Source organism: Scylla paramamosain, chromosome 14 (genome assembly GCF_035594125.1).
Source record: "Scylla paramamosain isolate STU-SP2022 chromosome 14, ASM3559412v1, whole genome shotgun sequence".
Classification (NCBI taxonomy): Eukaryota; Metazoa; Arthropoda; class Malacostraca; order Decapoda; family Portunidae; genus Scylla; species Scylla paramamosain.
Window position 1 is genome coordinate 25,448,302 of NC_087164.1, and position 21,621 is coordinate 25,469,922.

At 40.4% G+C, this 21,621-nt stretch overlaps 1 protein-coding gene and 1 long non-coding RNA gene across 22 annotated transcripts in view; one reads left to right on the forward strand and one right to left on the reverse strand.

Moving 5' to 3' along the window:
• The first annotated feature begins 1,168 nt into the window (after positions 1–1,168).
• LOC135107075 (uncharacterized) lies at positions 1,169–6,751 on the forward strand. The gene is made up of 3 exons (XR_010271586.1): positions 1,169–1,398; positions 2,378–2,445; positions 5,385–6,751. It is a non-coding gene; the product is annotated as an uncharacterized LOC135107075 (long non-coding RNA).
• LOC135107073 (uncharacterized) overlaps positions 5,347–21,621 on the reverse strand; it is a 64,556-nt gene continuing 48,281 nt past the window's right edge. For 2 of the 21 annotated variants that reach the window (XR_010271572.1, XR_010271567.1), the window contains 6 exons: positions 15,083–15,458; positions 14,451–14,610; positions 11,829–12,049; positions 6,857–7,055; positions 5,738–5,953; positions 5,347–5,529 (listed from right to left, as the gene is read on the reverse strand). Coding sequence is in view for 2 of the 21 variants with exons in the window: in XM_064016689.1 (XP_063872759.1) it covers positions 5,483–5,529; positions 5,738–5,898; positions 6,785–7,055 (479 nt within the window). In the remaining 19 variants the exon portion in view is untranslated. Of the gene's footprint in view, positions 5,530–5,737; positions 5,954–6,013; positions 6,564–6,784; positions 7,056–11,828; positions 12,050–14,450; positions 14,611–15,082; positions 15,459–21,621 lie in introns of those variants that run through there. The other 19 variants (XR_010271576.1, XR_010271571.1, XR_010271583.1 and 16 more) reach the window with 17 other exon arrangements.

Consider the following 21,621-nt stretch of genomic DNA (forward strand, 5'->3'; position numbering starts at 1 on the left):
ATTGAAGACAAGCATTTAAATATTTAGAAAAGAAGTGAATAGTGAATATATCAGTAAATTTTCCCTTAGTTTTGTTTGAATAATAAGTAAAAGGGTAAATGATAAGCCTCATATGAAGGAGACAACACTTGTCTTAACTTCAGGTAATATATGAACATAAATTGGTCTAATGAATGACAGAGCACCAAATATTGAAAACCACATGATGTTCTGGTGATAGAAGAATAAAGATATTGAGGACGTTAAAAAGTAAATCTGATCACATATGTTTTTAAGAAGGAATATGCAGTCAATATGCGAAAGAAATGGGGATTTGCATAGAATGTACATATCTACAAGGAATTTTGTCATTGAGTAGGAAGGAAGGAGGAAAAAAAAAAAGTGCATCATCGAGGACAGGAAAGTGGGATCTTATACTATATTGCTTTCAACTAGATGTTTCAGGTCTTTCTGCAGAAAGGGAATAGAAAAAGCAAAAAACATCCGTCTACGAAGAGAGAGAGAGAGAGAGAGAGAGAGAGAGAGAGAGAGAGAGAGAATTTGTATGTATAATACGGAATAATCTGAAGATGGAAGATCTCATGATAAAGTACTCTTTAATTATTTAATGAAAAGAACTCTCTCTCTCTCTCTCTCTCTCTCTCTCTCTCTCATCCGAGGTCAGAGTGTGTTCGATTCTTTGCATACACCATTCTTGAATCTTGTGCAATAATATTCCCAGTACATAATTTTTGTGTTTTGGATTTTTCTTTTCGATACAGTAAACAATAGAGACGGACTTGTATATTTTTCTCTCCTACCATTCTCCTCCAAGGTAATTGTTAAAAAAAAAAATGTTAATCACCAGTATCACCACCACACGAACACCGTTACCACCACATTGCTTAATGCCGTACTCAGATGGTTTGAGTTACACCATGTCCTTCATTCTTTTTTACTGAGGAAAGGAAATAAAAAAAAAGAGAGAGAAAACACCACTGCAGTCACCACCATCATCGTTATACTCAAGTAAGTTTAAGAGAGATGTTTCTCTTTAGCTGCCTTGGTCACACTCTTCGCCATGAATCTACGAAAGAGCGACAAGAACCGAAGCTTTGACCAACATTCGAGGAGTCGGGAAGTATGCATGGCGTGTCTGTGGCTGCGGTATCTGGTGAGTTCACTATCCTTTCGCCTTCCTTTTCTGTGCACTGTGTGAATGAATAGGGATTATATATGTGCCTAGGGACGGGGTGTGCCTTGATCTATTATATTTATGCCTTTGGATTGGGAAAAAAAAAAAAAAATACAGTAAGGGAAGGAAGTAAATAATCTGCTGTTGAAAGTCATCCGAGCTTGAACTAGCAGGGAAATATTGTACATATGGAAGAGATGCAGACTGTGGTGAATGTAAGAAATGTGAGTAAAGAATATGAATAGTGTTATGTGTAAGCTGTTGTCTGTTCTCAATGTCTGGTATAATGAGTGTGGTATACATATATGGTGCTCCAGAACGGTCGTGTTAAATCATAAGCATTATTTCAGTAAATGACGTCCTTGACTTATGAAATATTCACTGGTTACATTTTATAGGTATTAGTATTACTGAAGTTGGTAAAATTTCTGTTTCAGCCAATACTCCCCGCTCGATCCCCCTAACCCACTGAATTCCCCTTAGGTAAACCAACCAAACATTCTGTAATCTCTTAAGTGGATGGGCTTCGGCCCCCCTTGCTCACCCCCCATAAGGTAAACTAACCAAACGTAACATTTTGTAACCTAATTTGCTGAGGGTGTTGATAAGGGCTTTTGGGTTATCTGATATTCGGCCTATTTGGATCGGTTTAGAGAGGTTTTACTGTAGTATAATAAATGGAGCTCCTAAAGGATAAACATTGGTGAAAATATAGGTAAGCCAATGTGTGATGCAATGGGTATGTTATGCATTATGAAAAAAAGAAAAACTATAGTACTTGAGGTCTATCTCTGTTGTAAATACAGCATGAGATATGGATAAGTCAGAATTAAATGCACCAAGTATTTTATGCATTACAGAAAAAAAAAAAATCTTATCCAACTGTGCCACTCCTGTTTGTTGTGAATACTTTGAAAGTGAAAGAATCATTATTTGATCTCAATAATGAGTGAGTAAATGTTGACCCAGTTTTAAAATATCCTTGACTGTTTGGTTGTGAGGAGATAGCTAGATGGCAAGCTGGCATAAATTACCTTGTATGGTAGTTGTGGGATGTTATGTAATGGACTTAAGGCAAGGTTTATCATGCTTTTATGTAATGTTTCAGCTTGATGAATTTACTTAAGTTTTTCAATATTTTAGATGGCATATTGTAGTGTATGTTTTCATCAGCAGATAGTTTACTTATGCATATTTTTACAGGACAGTAAAGCTTGCTATGTGTTGACAGTCCTGTCTACTTACGGATGAGGATGTCGCTCAGAAACATGGTGGGCCAGTGTTCTTCGTATGTGATCTGCTTTCATACCTACAGTCATGGACAACGTTGCAGGAGGAACTGGTAGCCAAGAAAATGGCAACAAAGTGTACAATAAACCATTTTCTTCTCTATAAGAACTGCTTTAGTACATAAGTAAAAGGCAGGGTTTATATTCATACAGGATAGCTTTAGTAAACTTTTAGCAGTCTGTCAGATTGTGCAGCACTTTCTGACAGGTTCCTTTGGTTTGTAGAATAATTATCAGGACCTTTGGCTATTCTTAAGTTTGTTGCAATACCTTACCCTTTACTTAAAAAGTACTTAACATAGCTTCACCTAGCTCAGTATCCTTATCCATTTTTTCACAAGACAAAAGCCACTGTAATCTAATGCCCATCTGCCATTGTCATTTCATCACTGTTATTCATAACTCTTACATTCCCTTGTTACTTCAGCCCTTCCAGTAATACTCATATAAATTGCAAGTCTCTCTCTCCACTGACTCTGATTCCACTTATTCTCATCTTTCCTTATCCATTCTTTGCTATTTGAATTCATGAACTTTGACTTTCATCTCATATCCAGGGACTCACACTTATTGTATATTTCTTACTTATTTATCCACTTTTATTATTCTTTGATTTTTTTTTTTTACCAGATGTTAATATCAGAGTGGCCCATACTTGTTGTTAAAGCTGCTGGTACCTTCTTTTGGTGTCCATTCTTACTGGAGTGCTCATCATCAACATTATTTCTGTTATGTATATTGGAAAAGTTAAATATTTCCATTGATACTTCTCATGAAATGTTCATATATATTTTATGGAATGTAGGTGGAGTCTTCATATATGAGAATGCAAAATGCTAACATATTTATAATAAAGTAACTATTGTCTTCTCACTAGGAAGCTGTGAGCCTATGCAAGTTTGTAAGCCCAGTGGCAATTGGCTACTGCCATATATTCACATCTCAGTGGTTTTTATTGTCTTGTTTTATACTTGTCAGTGTTATGTTTCTTAAATACGGTGGAACCTCAGTTGCTGAACGTCTCCCTTTTTGAACAACTCGGTTTTCAAACAAAAATTTTAACTCGTAATTGCTTCGGTTGCCGTACCATAATTCGTTTTTTTAATGAAGTTACTCGATTTCTAATATCACAAGATGTAGCAAAACCTGCCATATATTACTAATTTATCATTTCTATAAAAATTTCCTTTGTTTTTATATACTTTGAGGAGAGACTGGAGAGAGACAGACAGGGTAAGACTAATTCACAATCTTTGAAATAAGTTAAATATGTTCACGTTGAAGAAGTTGATGTAAACAGACAAGGTTAGGTGCTCAGGAGTTATCCTGAGCCTCCTGTGGTTCTCTATGACCCACAATGCCGTAAGTACTGCACAACTGCATTTCCCCAGTAGCTTTTCCCTGCAGTAACATGTCTAAGTGTTATGATAACCTTAATTTTGGCAGTAAGTGGGTTGCTCCTCTCTGTAAGGCTTCCCTCACTAGATCAGTGACCAAGACCTGCATGGTTTAAACAATATCTTTTGAGGAGTTCCGAGTCACTAAGTTCATTCAGTACATCCTTGCTGGATAGAAAAAAAATTCCAAGCTGGAGAGGAGCGGTCATCTTAGCTGTGGAAGTGTCGGTTATTACCCACTAAGACATGGTGGATGGGTGTCTAAGAACTGGTTAATCTATTTTACAATGATTCTTATTGGGAAAATAGTTTCGGTTTTCGAACATTTCTTAATACGAACAGCATTCAGGAACAAATTAAGTTAGAAAATCGAGGTTCCACTGTACTGAGTGTATAATAATTACAACATTTAGTGCACAGCAGCACCAGCACCATACACACTGCCTTCACTGAGATTAGTTGGGTTATAATTTTTTATTATGTTTTCTTTATTATGCAGTTTAACTTCATAAAATGCCGTGGATCAGAGGCAGTTTGGACTTACATTATGGTAGTGCTAGTATAAACTCACATACTTAATGACAGTGGGTGAATTAAATTTCATACTTTATTTATCAGATACAAATTTCTTAAGATGCCTTTGAATTTTGACATTATTATTGCCTTTTACTATATGTATATATGACTGAATACTGATTGGACAGTAAAAACAAAAATTACTCAACTTGCAAGCTTGCTGAGGCTCACAGCTTCCTTGGTTCAGCTTAATGAGCAAACCATAGTTGCAAGGCAGTCATGGTGATAGTGCTCTGTCATCGATCTTTACATGTTGGGCTTTATGTGCTAATATAGTTAATTATGTGAATTAGAAAATGCAAAACTTCCTGAACTTCATACAAAATTTCAAGGGAGGCAGTGAAGAAATATATATATCTTTTCACAACCATGGTGATGGCATCCCCACTGCTTCCCTTCTGCTGCCTTGCTGCAAAAGTTGGATTGAAGTCCAACTGCCTCTGTAGAGAAGCTAGAAGCTGTTAGATAAAGATATGCATAAAGGGATACATGCCACTATTGTGGTTGTGAAATGACAATTCATCATCGTCTCCCTTGACAAATTTCCATACAAGATTTTGGAAGTTTTGCGTTTTTAGACTAATGTTTTGCTATAGCAGCACCATTCAAGCCCAATATGTGAAAATCTATTATTATTGAATATCACTGACTTGTCTACTTTGCACTCGTCACTTCAAACACTGCAGGTTAAACAGATCATATTGTGTTTCAACCAGAGAAGAGCTGATCATGCATTATCAGAGACAATGAACACTGACACTGATAAATGAGCTCACCAAGTAGTGTGCCACTGATGCAAGATCAGTGTTTGTTGACTGTGAGAACAGAAACAATGGGCCTCAACAGGAGAATAGTGAGATGCAGGCATTCTAGGTGATGCCAGGTGTTCTTCAGGATACCAGTAAACAAATTTTATGAAGTAAAAGTAACTTTACTTTCAATTTGCAGAACTACACAAGAGGGACCAGCTATGCAGAACTACACGAGAGGGACCAGCTACGAGTCTTCTTAGTTTGGTCCGCTGAGAGTCCTTATGAGGCAACTAGTCAGCTGTAGGTTCTGGAGACACAATGACCAGCTACATATGTCCTTTCTGAAAGAAGTATGAAGTCAAAACATACATACTAATGTAGCAACTCCTTACATTTGCCCCATCATCTTCCATAGATTGAAATATCAACAGGAGGAGGACATGAAGAATGAACTAAATATTAGAAGTAGCAGAGAGAGAGAGAGAGAGAGAGAGAGAGAGAGAGAGAGAGAGAGAGAGAGAGAGAGAGAGATACTTTCCCTCTGTTCACCTTTAGCAGCACACTGTGATGTAATTTTCCAGCAATGAGAGAGACTTTCCCTCTGTTCACCTTTAGCAGCACACAGTGATGTAATCTTCCAGCAATGAGTGGCACTGGTGACAACTATGAATGTCGCCAGAATGGAACTGTTCCTTGTTCCACTGCAGGTCCTGGGAGGCCAATGAGTGCTAGCAAGTCATCCATTGTGTTGTACTCCTCTCCTCCCTGAAATACGTATTGAACAATAAGCTTCATACCAACCCAGCATCAACACCTCTCATTTACCTAACAACATTAACAGCAGCTGTGTTGTTGGTCTGTCCTTTCTCTGTCTGATATTGAGGTTAGTAATGTAGCACAGTAATGGCCAGAAAATCCGGGAGTAGTGGTGGCTGGCAGGAATGCCTCCCCCACCAACTCCATTATGATGCATTGGCAATATGCTTTACTGTTGTTTTTAAGAACATAGCCCAATTTTTTTTAGCTTGGGAGCAGTGTACTGTAGTTGTTCCTTGCTCATGTTCTCGGACAACTCTATCCAGGTAAAGTGAACATACTGCTTTATGCTGATAAGGCTGAGGTGATACTGGAAGTTGGCAGGCTTCATTCGAAAATGTCCACATGGCTGCCAACAGAATGACTTGCATGATATTTTCTGCTAAATGTATTATATATCATGATATCTTGCATTGTTTATATAAATATGAATTACAAAATATTTTCTATCATTTCAATATATGTAAAATGCATGAATTCTCTTGTTTTTAGGTTTGTGTTATTTGCATGAGTACCAACACAATAATGAGAACCGTCTCGCATGAAGAAACAGAGGAGAGCGTTTGTTAATATGTTGGACAGAAGAGTTTTTCTAGAGGACTCTCTGTAGAAAGGGGATTTGGTAGATTGATAATTATAATTTCCATGACAATCTCTCTCTCTCTCACACACACACACACACACACACACACACACACACACACACACACACACACACACACACACACACACACACACACACACACATATTCCTCATTAAGGATGCCCTCACTGACACACCCCATCGCTGGAAGTATGTGGATGACTGCACTGTGGGCATCCCAGTTTCCACCAAGAACCTGGACTACTCGCCACTGCAAGCAATTCTGGAGCGACTGCAGACGTGGACGGAGGAGAGCAGGATGAACATCAACCACAGCAAAACTGTGGTGATGCATTTCTGTACCTCCTCTGTACCAGTGCCCCCTCCCCAGCTCACAGTGGGCCCTCACCCCCTCCAGGTGGTCCGATGTGCCAAGCTTCTCGGAGTCACGGTGGACGACCAGCTGACCTGAAAGTAGCATGTCGCCAGCACCGTAAGATCAGCTACCTACAAGCTGTACATGCTGCGCAGGCTCAGGACGCTGGGGACACCAACAGATGAGTTAAGGGGGGTGTACCTCACCTTCATCCTCCCCAAACTCATGTACGCCTCCCCAGCGTGGTCCTCCTCCCTCACACACACTCAACAGCTACAGCTAGAGAGTGTGCAGAAAAGGGCGTGCAGGGTCATCCTTGGCTCTGCCTACACCACCTATGAAGAAGCCCTGACCACCCTGAGTCTGTCCAGACTATCCACCAGGCACCAAGAGGCTCTGGAGAAGTTTGGAAGGGGACTACTGCATCACCCACGTCTCAGAAACATGCTACCGCCTGATGCGCCTCGCCCGGTCCGTGCCACCAGACACCATAACAAGATAACGCCCCTAAAGGCACCACGCACGGACCGGTACAGACTCAGTGAGATTCCCACCATGGTGCGAGCCATCAATCAATAGTCCCTTCTAGATTAGACTTGCCTTTAGGATTAATGTTAAGTATTTCCCCACCCCCTCTGTACATTTTCAGCTTGTTAACTGCCTAAATAATAAACTGTTTATTATTATTATTATATTCTTCCCCCCCTCCCTCCCACCCTAATACTATTCATCTGTCCACTCCTGAACCTTTTTCTCCTCTGCGCTATATGAATCTCTCGATAAATGCCACACCATCCTCCTTGTCTTTGTAGATTTTGCCTAAGCTTTTCACACAGTCAGTCACTCAATACTGCAGGACCATTTATACTATTATGGTATTCAGGGGCCTGTGCATAACTGGCTTAGGTCCATTTTAACAGACTAAACAATATTAACAACCTAAAACACTCATAAATTCATGCAACATAGCTGGTCTTACTAATGTTGCTAATCTGTACTAAAATCTAACATGTAACAGACTATAAATAAATTATTCAAATGTTTCTCGCTTAATACTGCATCTTGATAATGGTGATGGAGATGAGGATGAACACAGTGAGAGTGTGATCAGCCACCCTGAACCCCACAGCCTGCAGGGGGCCAGACCGTCCGTCTGGCTGAATCCTGCCTGATGTCTGATGGCCTCATGTCATAGGAGAAGTTGCTGGTCTGGTCATCCCAGCTGCAGCCACCTATACTATCCTATCCTTCTCTCTGTAACTTCATCTCAAGTTTCCTTTCTGACCGTTCTATTGCTGCTGTGGTAGACGGTCACTGTTCTTCTAAATCTATTAACAGTGGTGCTCAGGGTTCTGTCCTGTCACCCACTCTCTTCTTATTATTCATTAATGATCTTCTAAACCAAACTTCTTGTCCTATCCACTCCTACGCTGATGATACCACCCTGCACTTTTCCACGTCTTTTCATAGACGTCCAACCCTTCAGGAGGTAAAACATATCACGCAGGGAAGCCACAGAACGCCTGACTTCTGATCTTTCTAAAATTTCTGATTGGGCAGAGCAAACTTGGTATTGTTCAATGCCTCAAAAACTCAATTCCTCCATCTATCAACTCGACACAACCTTCCAGACAACTATCCCCTCTTCTTCAATGACACTCATCTGTCCCCCTCTTCTACACTGAACATCCTCAGTCTGTCCTTTACTTATCTGAACTGGAAACTTCACATCTCATCTCTAGCTAAAACAGCTTCTATGAAGTTAGGCGTTCTGAGACGTCTCCACCAGTTTTTCTTACACCCCCAGCTGCTAACTCTGTACAAGGGCCTTATCCGTCCATGTATGGAGTATGCTTCACATGTCTGGGGGGGTTCCACTCATACTGCTCTTCTAGACAGGGTGGAATCAAAAGCTTTTCGTCTCATCAACTCCTCTCCTCTAACTGACTGTCTTCAGCCTCTCTCTCACCGCCGCAATGTTGCATATCTAGGTGTCTTTTACCGCTATTTTCATGCTAACTGCTCTTCTGATCTTGCTAACTGCATGCCTCCCCTCCTCCCGCGGCCTCGCTGCACAAGACTTTCTTCTTTCTCTCACCCCTATTCTGTCCACCTCTCTAATGCAAGAGTTAACCAGTATTCTCAATCATTCATCCCTTTCTGTGGTAAACTCTGGAACTCCCTACCTGCTTCTGTATTTCCACCTTCCTATGACTTGAATTCCTTCAAGAGGGAGGTTTCAAGACACTTATTCACCAATTTTTGACCACTGCTTTGACCCTTTTATTACCTTTCATTATTATTATTATTGTTATTTCTATCTCATTCATTTACTGTTCAAGCTCTGAGCAAAACTGGAGTAGGAATGATACAGAAAATACACACATTTTAACTTTTTTGCTACCTAAAAGGTCACTTTTTTTACTTTTTTTCCCTTTTTTAACAGGACAACTAGACTAAGAATTAAGCAGAGAATATACATACCTTAATTTTTCTTCCTATCTACATTATTATTATTTTTAATATTATTATCATTATTATTATTATTATTATTATTATTATTATTATTATTATTATTATTATCATATATAATAATACACTAAACCTAATGTAACCAAACAAGACCAAATTAACCTAATCTAATGAAAGTAGGATATAAAAACAGTGACTAATGAACAGCACACTAAACACATGCATTCAAAATACTCCAAAATACCCATAAATATAACAAATCTCATACAATAACACCAAAAATAAGCTTAAAACATAAAAAAAAAAACACACTGAAAACATCCCACAACACCTGAATATACCCAAAAAAACTCAACCAAACCCAAAACATACTCAAAACACCCCACATAAAAATATAAAAAAAATCACCCAAATCATGCTAAAAACATCGAAAACACCCTGATATACCCACCACAACCAAAACACGTTCAAAATATCTAAAACACATCTAAAACACCCTAGAATATCTACAAAAACTCACCCAAACACACTCAAAACACTCTCAACATCCAAACTACCCACCCAAATACACTCAAAACATCCAATGCACACTAAAAAACACCCAACACCACCGTAGAATACGAGCAAAACACATCCAATACCCACACTCAAATACACTCAAAAGACTCCACACGCACACCAAAACTCACCCAAAACAATTAAAACACCCAAAATAAACCCCAAACAAGCTCACACCATCCCCAAACACACCCATAACACTCCACAATACACTCAAAGCACCCCACAAGTCTAAAAACACGTAAAATACAGCTAAAAACATCCTAAGCCACACTTAAAACATCCTAAGCCACACTTAAAACATCCTAAATTCACCCAAAACACACAGATAACAGCTAATATACATCCTAACCACACCTAAACACTCCCAAAACACCCCATAATACTCCTAAATACATCAAAAACACTTAAAACACAGAGAATACACGAAATAGTAAAGAAAAAGGCACCGCAAGAAGGGAAACTAAGCTAAACTTGGTATTCACCTGCTATGCTTCCTCCACCTCCTCCCCCATTTCTCCTTAATTCTCCCTCCTCCTCCTCCATTTCTCTTATTTTTCTCCTTCTAATACTACTACCTACACACCTGAGTTTGAAAACAGCTGGAAATACCTGCAAAAAACTTCGAAATTACGGTAAATATTGACGAGTAGACACTACAGCCGAGAGAGATTCCCGTGTCTGATGACGTCACAGGCGAGCCGCCGCCGGCTCGCTGGGTTACGTACGTAACGTATTTCAATTTGAAAATGACCCCTAAAAAAAATGAAGCTAGGCTCGAATGCATTATATATTCTGACTTGACAATTACTTTAATTAATATTCACAATGTCAAAACATCTCCAGCCTGAGTAGTTGTAAAGAAATATTATATGAAATATGGAAAAAGTGTTGGAACCTTTGACACCATTAAAAACACTGAGAAGTCCACCCATTTCACTTTACGACGGTAAAATAACACTTAAAAAAATCTGAACTATTTTTCCAAGCATTGCAACGTTAGTTACAAGATTAAATAAAAATATGGACAACACAAAAAATGACAAAATCACCACTTTTAACGGCATCATAAGCCTATTCAAAGTCCACATTCTTAACTCAAAAGGATCGCAAAACAATTTAATTATCATAAACGATTTTTTGAAACAATAAAATCTTCATGAAAGTCTCAAATAAAAAAGCTAGAAATCGAGTTGGGCAAAATTCACCGTAAAAACAGTCCTTCATTTACGCAAAAAAAAAAAAAAAAGCCCTGCAAATTCAGCACATTTACATAACTGAAGCAAGAAAAACACTTCAAAAGCATCGAAATATTTTTAGAATCCATAAAAACTTACTATACAAGCCAAATAAAATAATTCAGAAAAATACAAAAAAATATTGGAACCAAGTTGGCTCAGGTAGCATTCCATCATGGCGGCCCTCGAGGGGGGGTGACCTCAGTTGGGGGGGCCGGCCGCCATGTTACCTCAATTATTTCTTTATGACACCAAAGCCAGGCAATGACAGATATATGTGACCAGCGGATACGAAGGCTAGGCAAATGGCTCGATATTCTGACATGTTTGGCTTACAATAAGTGAGAGACGAAGCAAATAATGGCTGAAAACAGTGGACGGCTTGTTTACATATTGACGAACTTTCAATATTTACCTAAATTTCCAACTGTTTCCAGATTCAATTGTACACAAAATCTAAAAATAAATCAACAACCTCAAAAAGTACCTAAAAAACGAATGATAAAACCTAAATAATCGAGTACAAGACACTACTGGGAAGAGGAGTAGTGAAAGCAGTAAATTGGAGAAAGGGGAGGCTGGCACCGCTGGACTCACCTTAAGTTGTTGTGCCTCTGTGGTGCTGCTTGGTGCAGGAAGAAGCTGCCGGAACTATAGATACACTGGTCACTAGTGTGTGTGTGTGGCAAGACGGATCAGTGCGAAACAAAACACTCCACCCAGCCGTCCGTCCTTCCTCCCCAGCGCCACCTGCTTTCACTGACTGTTCTCACTCAACTTATCAGCCCGTCACACACACACACACACACATGCGCGGACTGCCGGCAAAGTTGTTATGTTATGAAATAATGTCAAATAAAATAAATTTCCTCGCTTCTTCAACCCTACCCCACACACCCCTACGTAATACACCTCCTAGTCTCCCCACTTCCCAGCCCTTATGTGATATAACTTCTGGCTTCCCCACTCACCACCCAAACTCCCTAATATAACTCCTGGCCTCCCCACATTTCTCCCTGCTAAAGTCACTCACTGGCACCACACCCAACCACCACTCTAATGACACTGTTGTCTGCTCATTACTATATTATTACATATGTTACGGCTGTTGAGAGAGAGAGAGAGAGAGAGAGAGAGAGAGAGAGAGAGAGAGAGAGAGAGAGAGAGAGAGAGAGAGAGAGAGAGCTATCGCTCATTTCATGCGACCCCTCGTCTCCCATACCTACACACACATTATAGGTAATATATAATTTTTCGTGAATATCCTCATAGTGTGAAGAAGCAGGAAGGAAAGGAGGAAAGGAGGAGGAGTTAGAGGAATAGAGAAGAGGGAGGAAGAGGTGGACGGGAGGAGGAGGGGAGAGAAATAATAGGATGAGGAGAAAGAGTCAGAAGAAAAACAGAGATAAGAGAGTGTCTACACACACACACACACACACACACACACACACACATATAAATAAAGGTAAAGGAGAGTGAATAAAGCAACAAAGATATCAATCCATCTAACACTCTTTGCAAACAAGTTAAAACTAATTGCTTTTTCAAACACAGTGGCGTGTGTGTTGTTAAAGGTGCTGAGGAGACTCGGATGTGGAGTAGTGATACTTGGCGCCATTGCAGCGATGTACATCGCTGCAATTACGGAGCATAGTGGGCACGGTGGTATTCACGGCCACTTTGGGCATTCGCCAGAGGTCGCCAAATTCTTGTTTTTTTTTTTATTTATCATACATGTTGTAGGATGCCGACCTCTGGCATCAATGATATGATAAAACTCAGAAAAGAAAACTGCTGATAGTGATGGCTTCCTCTTGTGGTTCCACATCCTTATACTGTTGGATGACACCGTGCTGCTAGCCACTAACCAAGCCATGAGAATCTCATTGCTCAAAAAATTCTGTGATGATTACAGCGTGAATATCACTACGAGTAAAACAATATTTTTATTTATTTATTTATTTTTTTGTTATCAATGGTAATGCCGAGGGCGCCAAACTGCTGCGAGTGGATGAGTTACTAGTGACGAGATGTAGTCGATACGTGTACCTCGGCTCCCCCTTCATAGCAGACGGCTCAGTGTCAAAAGACGTAAGAGTAAGCTGACGCTGCGGTAAAGCACATGATAAAATCTTGGTCATCGAGAAAGATAACATAGAGAAATTAACCGTGGCTTGTCCGCGCACAGTATACTCGTATGCAAGTATGTTTCAAAGAATACTATTAGTGAACATGAGCGAGTGTGCTTCACACGGTTCCGCATCTCTGGCCATTCCCTGGCGGTGGAAGTCGGTAGGTGGAGTACGGGGGAACGAGGACGGCTACCGCTGGAGGAGCTGCTGTGCGAGTGCGGACACATGCAGACAGAACTTCATGTAACTGAGCATTGCGTCTTCACTCAGCATATCAGAGATAACTATAACTTAACTTCTCTTAGAGGAATACTAGATGGTCTGTTTAGTGATGCCGAATCCTTTCACATCGTTTATTTGATTCTGTCGATATAAGCTCGTTAAGCAAAACTGTTAAATCAAAGGAGTCTCCTCTGAAAGTGTAAGGAAACTTTGGAGTTTACACACATGGAAATTCGAACTATAGTTTTTTTTCTTCTTTTTTGAAGTTGTAGCTCTAATACATTAAATTTAGTTTTTAATTTTGTTGTTTTACATAGTTATATATTAATTTGCTCTTTTAAATAGTTAGTGTGTTCTTTTAACTTCATTGTTTTGTCATTACACGATTTTTAGAAATAGTCTGATATGCATTTTCTCATTTAAATTCTATTTAATGACTACTTCAGTTACGTAAAGGATCATTTAGTTGAGTTGTGGCGTTTCATCTGTTTTACTATGTTGGGTTGCCATGATTTTATTTAAATTGCTCAATGGATTCAGTCAGTTGAGGTGTTTTAATCAGCTTCTATGTTATCCTATGATGTTTACAGTACAGAGTATATTTAAAGAATTTACGGGATATTATTATATTTGTGTTGGACCAACGTTCATTTTGTGTCTATTATAAAGAATACTGTACATTTTAGGTGGTCAATAATAATAATAATAATAATAATGATAATAATAATAATAATAATAGAGAGAGAGAGAGAGAGAGAGAGAGAGAGAGAGAGAGAGAGAGAGAGAGAGAGAGAGAGAGAGAGAGAGAGAGAGAGAGAGAGAGAGAGAGAGAGAGAGAGAGAGAGAGACCTTTCCCTCTGTTCACCTTTAGCAGTACGCAGTGATGCAATCTTCCAGCAATGAGTGGCACAGGTGACACCTATGAATGCCGCCAGAATGGGAGTGTTCCTGGCTCCACTGCAGGTCCTGGGAGGCCAATGAGTGCTTGTAGGTCACCCACTATATTGTTTGTACTCCTCTCCTCCCTGAAACCCAATCTCAGTCCGTAACACGTAATAACTTCGTACCAACACAGCATAGAAAAAAATAAATAAATAAAAAACCCTCTCATAAAGTTTCTCAGGTGTCATTTTTTTTTTACTTTCCTTAACTCCTAGAGGTCTCTGGTGTAATGAAAAATACAGTACTGTTACAAGACACTCAAGATATGCACGTAAGTCGCTACTGACCATGATGATGTGGCGTTTAGTTGACCTTGACTGCCCCACCACCATAGACCACAATGTAACGCTTTGGTCTCCAATAAACATTCATTTCGACAATCATCTCTTAAAACAGGTACTACGAGATTAGGTATGAGTCAGCACTACTAGAGTTAAACCACGATTTGTTCACTATCTAGATTTAGGACTCTCTCTCTCTCTCTCTCTCTCTCTCTCTCTCTCTCTCTCTCTCTCTCTCGCCAAAACATTAGAGAACAGTTTATTAGGTACGTACGCAACTCGCAGGATAAGAAATAGAAGCATAACCAGAGAAGCATTGTCAGTGTGGGCATTGTTCACTACTCATTCACTAATAACACAGTCCACGCTGACAATCGTGTATTTTGAGGATCCTTTCCGTTATTTTTTTCCACCCGTCCGGCACGATAATTGTTTTTGCTGCTGGCCGTTCTTGTTTCTCGGCAATAGCTACTCTAATCCAAATGGCAGCGGACCATCAGCCAAGGCCAACTTGTTGTATGGCTGGCCGGGGATCCCCCTCCCCTCACGTCCTGACCCTGTGTTCAAAGGTAAAGGTTTACAAGCGCAGAAATGAAGACGCTGGTAGGCGCGGCGCACTGGCTGGGGGAGGAGTAGGCAAGTTGTCCACGCTGAAAGATGAAGACATTCTTATTTTTGTTGTGCACACACACACACACACACACACACACACACACACACACACACACACACACACACACACACACACACACACACACACACATACATACACACACACACACACACACACACACACACACACACACACACACACACAAACACACACACGAATGCATACATGCCTCAATATATATATATATATATATATATATATATATATATATATATATATATATATATATATATATATATATATATATATATATGTATATATGTATATATATATATATATATATATATATATATATATATATATATATATATATATATATATATATATATATATATATATATATATATATATATATATATATATATAAATCTTAAACTACATATAATCCTAGTAAGGAAAGTTTTACAATATATAACAGTTCTTGAATAGGGAGGATGAGATAATCATTAAAAGGTTACTCGTCGTCTCTGGTGCTTGCCAGTCAGGCATGCCATCCTTATACAATGGTTGTCCCTACGTGGAGAAGGAGAGCGAAGAGCCAAGACTGTGACAAATACGAGGCTGTCAATGAAACCAACAGTTAAATAAATCCTTGATCTTCTAGTTCCTGGATAACAGACTCAGTAGTTGAATTTGGAGGCGGAACAACATTCCTGCGTGGGACAGCTCAAAGTCTAACGAGGGATTGGCAGCAGGTCGGGTTGATCTCAAGGGAGCGTTTCAAGATGATGATTGTTTTCGAAGCAATAAACGAAGACGCAGAACTAAATTTATGGTGTCTATGTCCGAAGACCAGATGAAAAAAGTAGGACTTTTTGCGTGTGGCGAGGACATTAAGATGCTGGATGATTTAAGTAGTGTGGTTAATAGCCGGTCTCGCTGTAAATCATTTCCCGAACTGACCTGGCTCATAATCGGCATGAGCATACTTAAGTTCAGTGACGTACTAGCCATAATAATAATATGAAAGGGAGGGAATCAAGGGACAGGAATCAAGTAAGACCAAAAAAGCTAGAAAAGCGATTTTTATACGACTCAGTTTGAAAATGTTACATGCACGAACAAAACACATGGGAGATCTAATAAGATACAGTCGAGGCACCGGTAGGGAGCGGGAGGGGGAGGGTGGCAATCCTCTCGCCCTAACATAGGTTGTTTACGTATTGGTAAATGTCAAGAATACTGAGAACACAGTTAAAATGCACTGCCTGAATAAACTACACTGCAACTTATCTTCACATAACCGTAGTGAAATTTATGAGTAATAATTCCTAACACAAATTTTGGGGTTGTAGTAAAAATTCCGCATCTAGGTGGACGGAAAACAGCCTAGGAGATGGGCAGTGTTAACTCGGACATTAAAGACGGCCTTGTGTGCGGCTTGGGAGCCTTTGCCAATCAGCCAGGGACTCAAAGATCACGGATAACGGAGATGAACCCAGTGAAAAATCGTGGCTCTGCAGATGATTCCACTTCTCTCCTTTATCCGTATATGATCGTCACTCCCTGACTTGCAAAAAGGAACACACGCCCTGGTATGGAATCATCTCAAGATCCTCTCAGACCAAAAGGCACGAGCGAGGCATCTCTGGAGATACTTAAGTGTCTGAGGGGATGCTGGAGGACGCCCAGTATAGAACACCTACATCGAGTGGCCTTGGTGAAAGATGGCAAAAATCTCGTGTGTGTGTGTGTGTGTGTGTGTGTGTGTGTGTGTGTGTGTGTGTGTGTGTGTGTGTGTGTGTGTGTGTGTGTGTGTGTGTGTGTGTGTGTGTGTGTGTGTGTGTAGGGTACGGTGTGTAATGATATATCTAAATTATAACAAAAAACTATTACATTTGCAGAAAGAGAGCTAAGTATTATTTCCTGTCCACGGGAACTGCACCGGCCAACCCTTTTACACCTAAATATGTGTTGGATATCATAAGCAGAAATTCAAATTTGACTTGTGTCTCCAAAACAATCAAGTTGATACAGCTCTTTCTAAGACTGCGAGAGAGAGAGAGAGAGAGAGAGAGAGAGAGAGAGAGAGAGAGAGAGAGAGAGAGAGAGAGAGAGAGAGAGAGAGAGAGAGAGAGAGAGAGAGAGCGCTACTTCTCCCACCGTGAAACTGCCAAGAGTCACAACAGAACTCTCAACCTTCGAACCATAAACAAACAACACACTGTGCCAAAAGAACCAGCTGGCCCTGCTTAGATATAAAACACGTCAGCTGTTCATTAATATAAGTCTACTGTACGTATCCCAGACTGGTGCAGATGTGATGTAGCGATCAGAAGTCGAGTAACCTGCCACGATCCCTTCTATTGTTTAGTGTTGTCTTTTAATCTTAATGCCCATGATATCCTGACAGCCTCCTTACGAAACCTGACGACTAATACGTTTAAACAGATTTAGGACTCAACACAGAAAACAAACAAACAAACAAACAAACAAACAAACAAAACAAACAAACAAACACAGTAGAAGTGAACGTAGGAGGTTAATCGACTACTGACTCTGTACCAAGAATGGATTATTGATTCTTTACAAATTAGGTACATCGCGAATGGCAAGAGTAATGAAAGGACAAGCAAGGGGGCAAGCAGGTCCCGTTCACTATTGCCCAAGTTACCTGGAAAGGAGAGGAGGTGCGGGGCCTTTCCCTGTTGTCATTGCTATACGACCAAAACTTGAAACTCACAAAGTAAACTCGAGGGCGGAAAGGTTATGAAGCGGGTCAGATTACTTGCATGAAGGAGAAAAACCAGAATTCGGTCAAGTGGATGGCTGTTGTTCTGGCAATGGAGCGTCACTCGTCTGGTTCATCGTGCGACACACTTCCAGAATGCAGTGATTAATGGTTATGAAGCGGGTCAGATTAGTTGAATGAAGAAAAAACCAGAATTCGGTCAAGTGGATGGCTGTTATTCTGGTAATGGAGCGTCACTCGTCTGGTTCATCGTGCGATACACTTCCAGAATGCAGTGATTAATATGTTGGTTAAGCTAGGCTTAGATATGCTATGCTATGCAGGATGAGAATAATGTTGCATCTCTCTCTCTCAGAGAGAGAGAGAGAGAGAGAGAGAGAGAGAGAGAGAGAGAGAGAGAGAGAGAGAGAGAGAGAGAGAGAGAGAGAGAGAGAGAGAGAGAGAGAGAGAGTCCGCTCTTGGTCCAGTTAAATATTATTAAATGTATAGCAGCGGCTGTCTGTATACAGCAAAGACTCCTCTGCCTGTGTATGGAAGTGTGGTTTGCGAGCACTTGTTTGCAAGATTGTTCGTTTCATGATTTAAAAAAAAAAGCAGATTGTTTCAAGTTATGAGAGATTAATAATGTAAATGTACACAGCAGAGGACACCCCGAAGTTATTGAGAAAGGAGACTGCATTCAATGTGACATAACAGGAGTTGTTTCGCGGGTTTCAGTCTGCGATTCACCAGCATGCGTGCATTTTAGACACAAAAGGAAGTGTTCGTAAAATTTTCATCAAAACTACCATAAAAAGAAGTAAGCATTTTATGCATACACGCTTTATCGGCTTTGTATCTCCGTAGATTTAAATGACATCCCCGATGAACTTTATTGTATCGCGCTTCTCAAACCCATTCTCTCTCTCTCTCTCTCTCTCTCTCTCTCTCTCTCTCTCTCTCTCTCTCTCTCTCTCTCTCTCTCTCCTCTCTCTCAGATGTGTGTGTTATATATATATATATATATATATATATATATATATATATATATATATATATATATATATATATATATATATATATATTATATATATATATATATATCGCACACACACACTTGTCAGTCCTATACGGGCGAGACACGCCGGAGGGCGCTCAGCCCACGCAGGAGAGCCCAGTCATCGGAGTGGGCGTGTCAGAGTGCAGGTGAAGGTCAGCCCGTGCACGCGGTGGCAAGGCCAACACGATCGGCAGGAAGGTCTGAGGTCAGCACGGAAAGAAAGTAGTCCGACAAAGTGTTTCCTTGATGTTTTATTTACGTGTAACACGTGGCAATCAGGGCACTACTTCCGGCATCACCATGACAAATGCTGATTACGTAAGTGATGACTCAAGGCTGAGTCCTCGCCGTGGACCCTGGCACCCCCTCGCGGCAGGAAGTCGCTAAGCCTACAGACACCGTGGATGAAAAATAAGGGAAGCTTGGAGGTGAGACTCAAGCCTTCACGATAACCTTAATGCCAGAGCCGTCTCGGCGTGACGCTCCGCTGTGCCTCGTGACTCTGTATTCACGAACTAAAGCAAAATGCCTAGATTTACATTTTCCTCCTGCTGTCAGGCCTTGCTGAATACACTGAATGCGTCGAAACTAAATAGAATGGTGGCTTACTTTTTTTTTTTTTTTTTTTAAGGCATGGGGGAAAGAAGTCTGGGAGATAATATGGTTGAGGTGGCGTGGAACAGACGGGGGTCTTGACATACGATTAAGTGAATGGAGAGAATTGGAAAAGGCGCATCACACAATGAACCCATAGAGGCTGATGCTAAAGACGATGATGGTAGTGATGATGATGATGATGATGATGATGATGATGATGATGATAATGATGATGATGATGATGATGGTGATGATGGTGATGGTGGTGGTGGCGGCGATGGTGGTGAAACTAGACCACAGCAGATAGTTTATGGGTTAAGGGTAAGATTACAGCAATAATCCGTCTCATTCTAATACAGACTCGTCATTCATCTACCCCTTTATTTGAGAACGAATGCCTTTCCATCTCTTTTTAATATAACTTAATCAAGTCTGAACCCATTACTCGTATTTCTTGTCCCCAACATCATTCAAATATAAACACCAGCATGTAACACTGGAATAATGGTTTTCATTATAATATCACCAAGTTCACTTGAGTATAGTTAAAATAGATTAGCAAGTAGTCAAAGGCTATACCTCCAAATTCATTAAGACATACGCACCGAAAACCACTTCCCTAATGCAAGAGTTAACCAATATTCCCAGTCCTTCATCCCTTTTACTGGTAAGCTGTGGAACTCTGTCTGATTTCGTATTCCTTTATGTCTATGACTTAAACTCTTTCAAGGCGAGAGTTTTTAAGACACTTCTTGTAACTTGGATACTCTTCTTGGAAAGTTCTCTTCTGGGATAAATAAACAAGCATCATTACTGACTGAAAGATATTTTATATGACGTGCGCTGGGTGCTGAAATATTCCCAAACACTAACGTGTTTGAAGTGCAAGATTTATTCCCAGTGCGTGCTGCAGCTACGACCTTTGGAGTAGAGGGCTTGGGGCTGAGAAGTGGAGTCTTTGGGAGATTGGAGGTGGAGGGAAGGTCTCCAGGTGGAAGAATTGCAGACGAAAAGGTTGAAGGTGGAGAGACTGCAGGAGATGGGAACGTGTGTGTGTGTGTGTGTGTGTGTGTGTGTGTGTGTGTGTGTGTGTGTGTGTGTGTGTGTGTGTGTGTGTGTGTGTGTGTGTGTGTGTGTGTGTGTGTGTGTGTGTGTGTGTGTGTGTGTGTGTGTGTGTGTGTGTGTGTGTGTGTGTGTGTGTGTGTGTGTAAGTGTAAGTGTTGCCAAGGTCATTTCCTTCTGCCGAAGGAATCTCGTCATGATAACTGGCAAGATATTTCCCCGAAGCTCACGCGAAGAGTAAAAGTTTAGGGAGACAGCAAGAGAGAGGAAATGAGGGAGTGACTCACGTGATGGCAGGGAGAGGGAGCGGCGGGTGCTGGGGGAAAAAAAGGCTCACGTTCGTAATTAAGTGACGGAATGATACTTGATACCTATTAAATTGTGTGTGTGTGTGTGTACAATTTGCATTGCACCCTGTACCCATGAAATAAAATAGTCATGAGGTTGGGTTAGGTACAACACATTGCCTTCAAAGGTCACCGGAAATTATATGAAAAACATTAAATGACCTTCACACTTCCTGTCAGCGGGGAGTGACCTTTGATGTCATCCACCGCACTGAATCATTCCAAAACTCTACACGTCATCAGGGAAGAACTACAGGAAACAGCAGCCACGTCCTCTTTATTTTCCTCTTGTACCACCAATGTTATTTTTCCAAACATAAGATTAGTTCCGGTGACAGACTTATTGTAATGGCTGTCCCGTTCCTTGTCTGTGTGGCACTTGCTGGTCTAAAGCCTCTTCTTG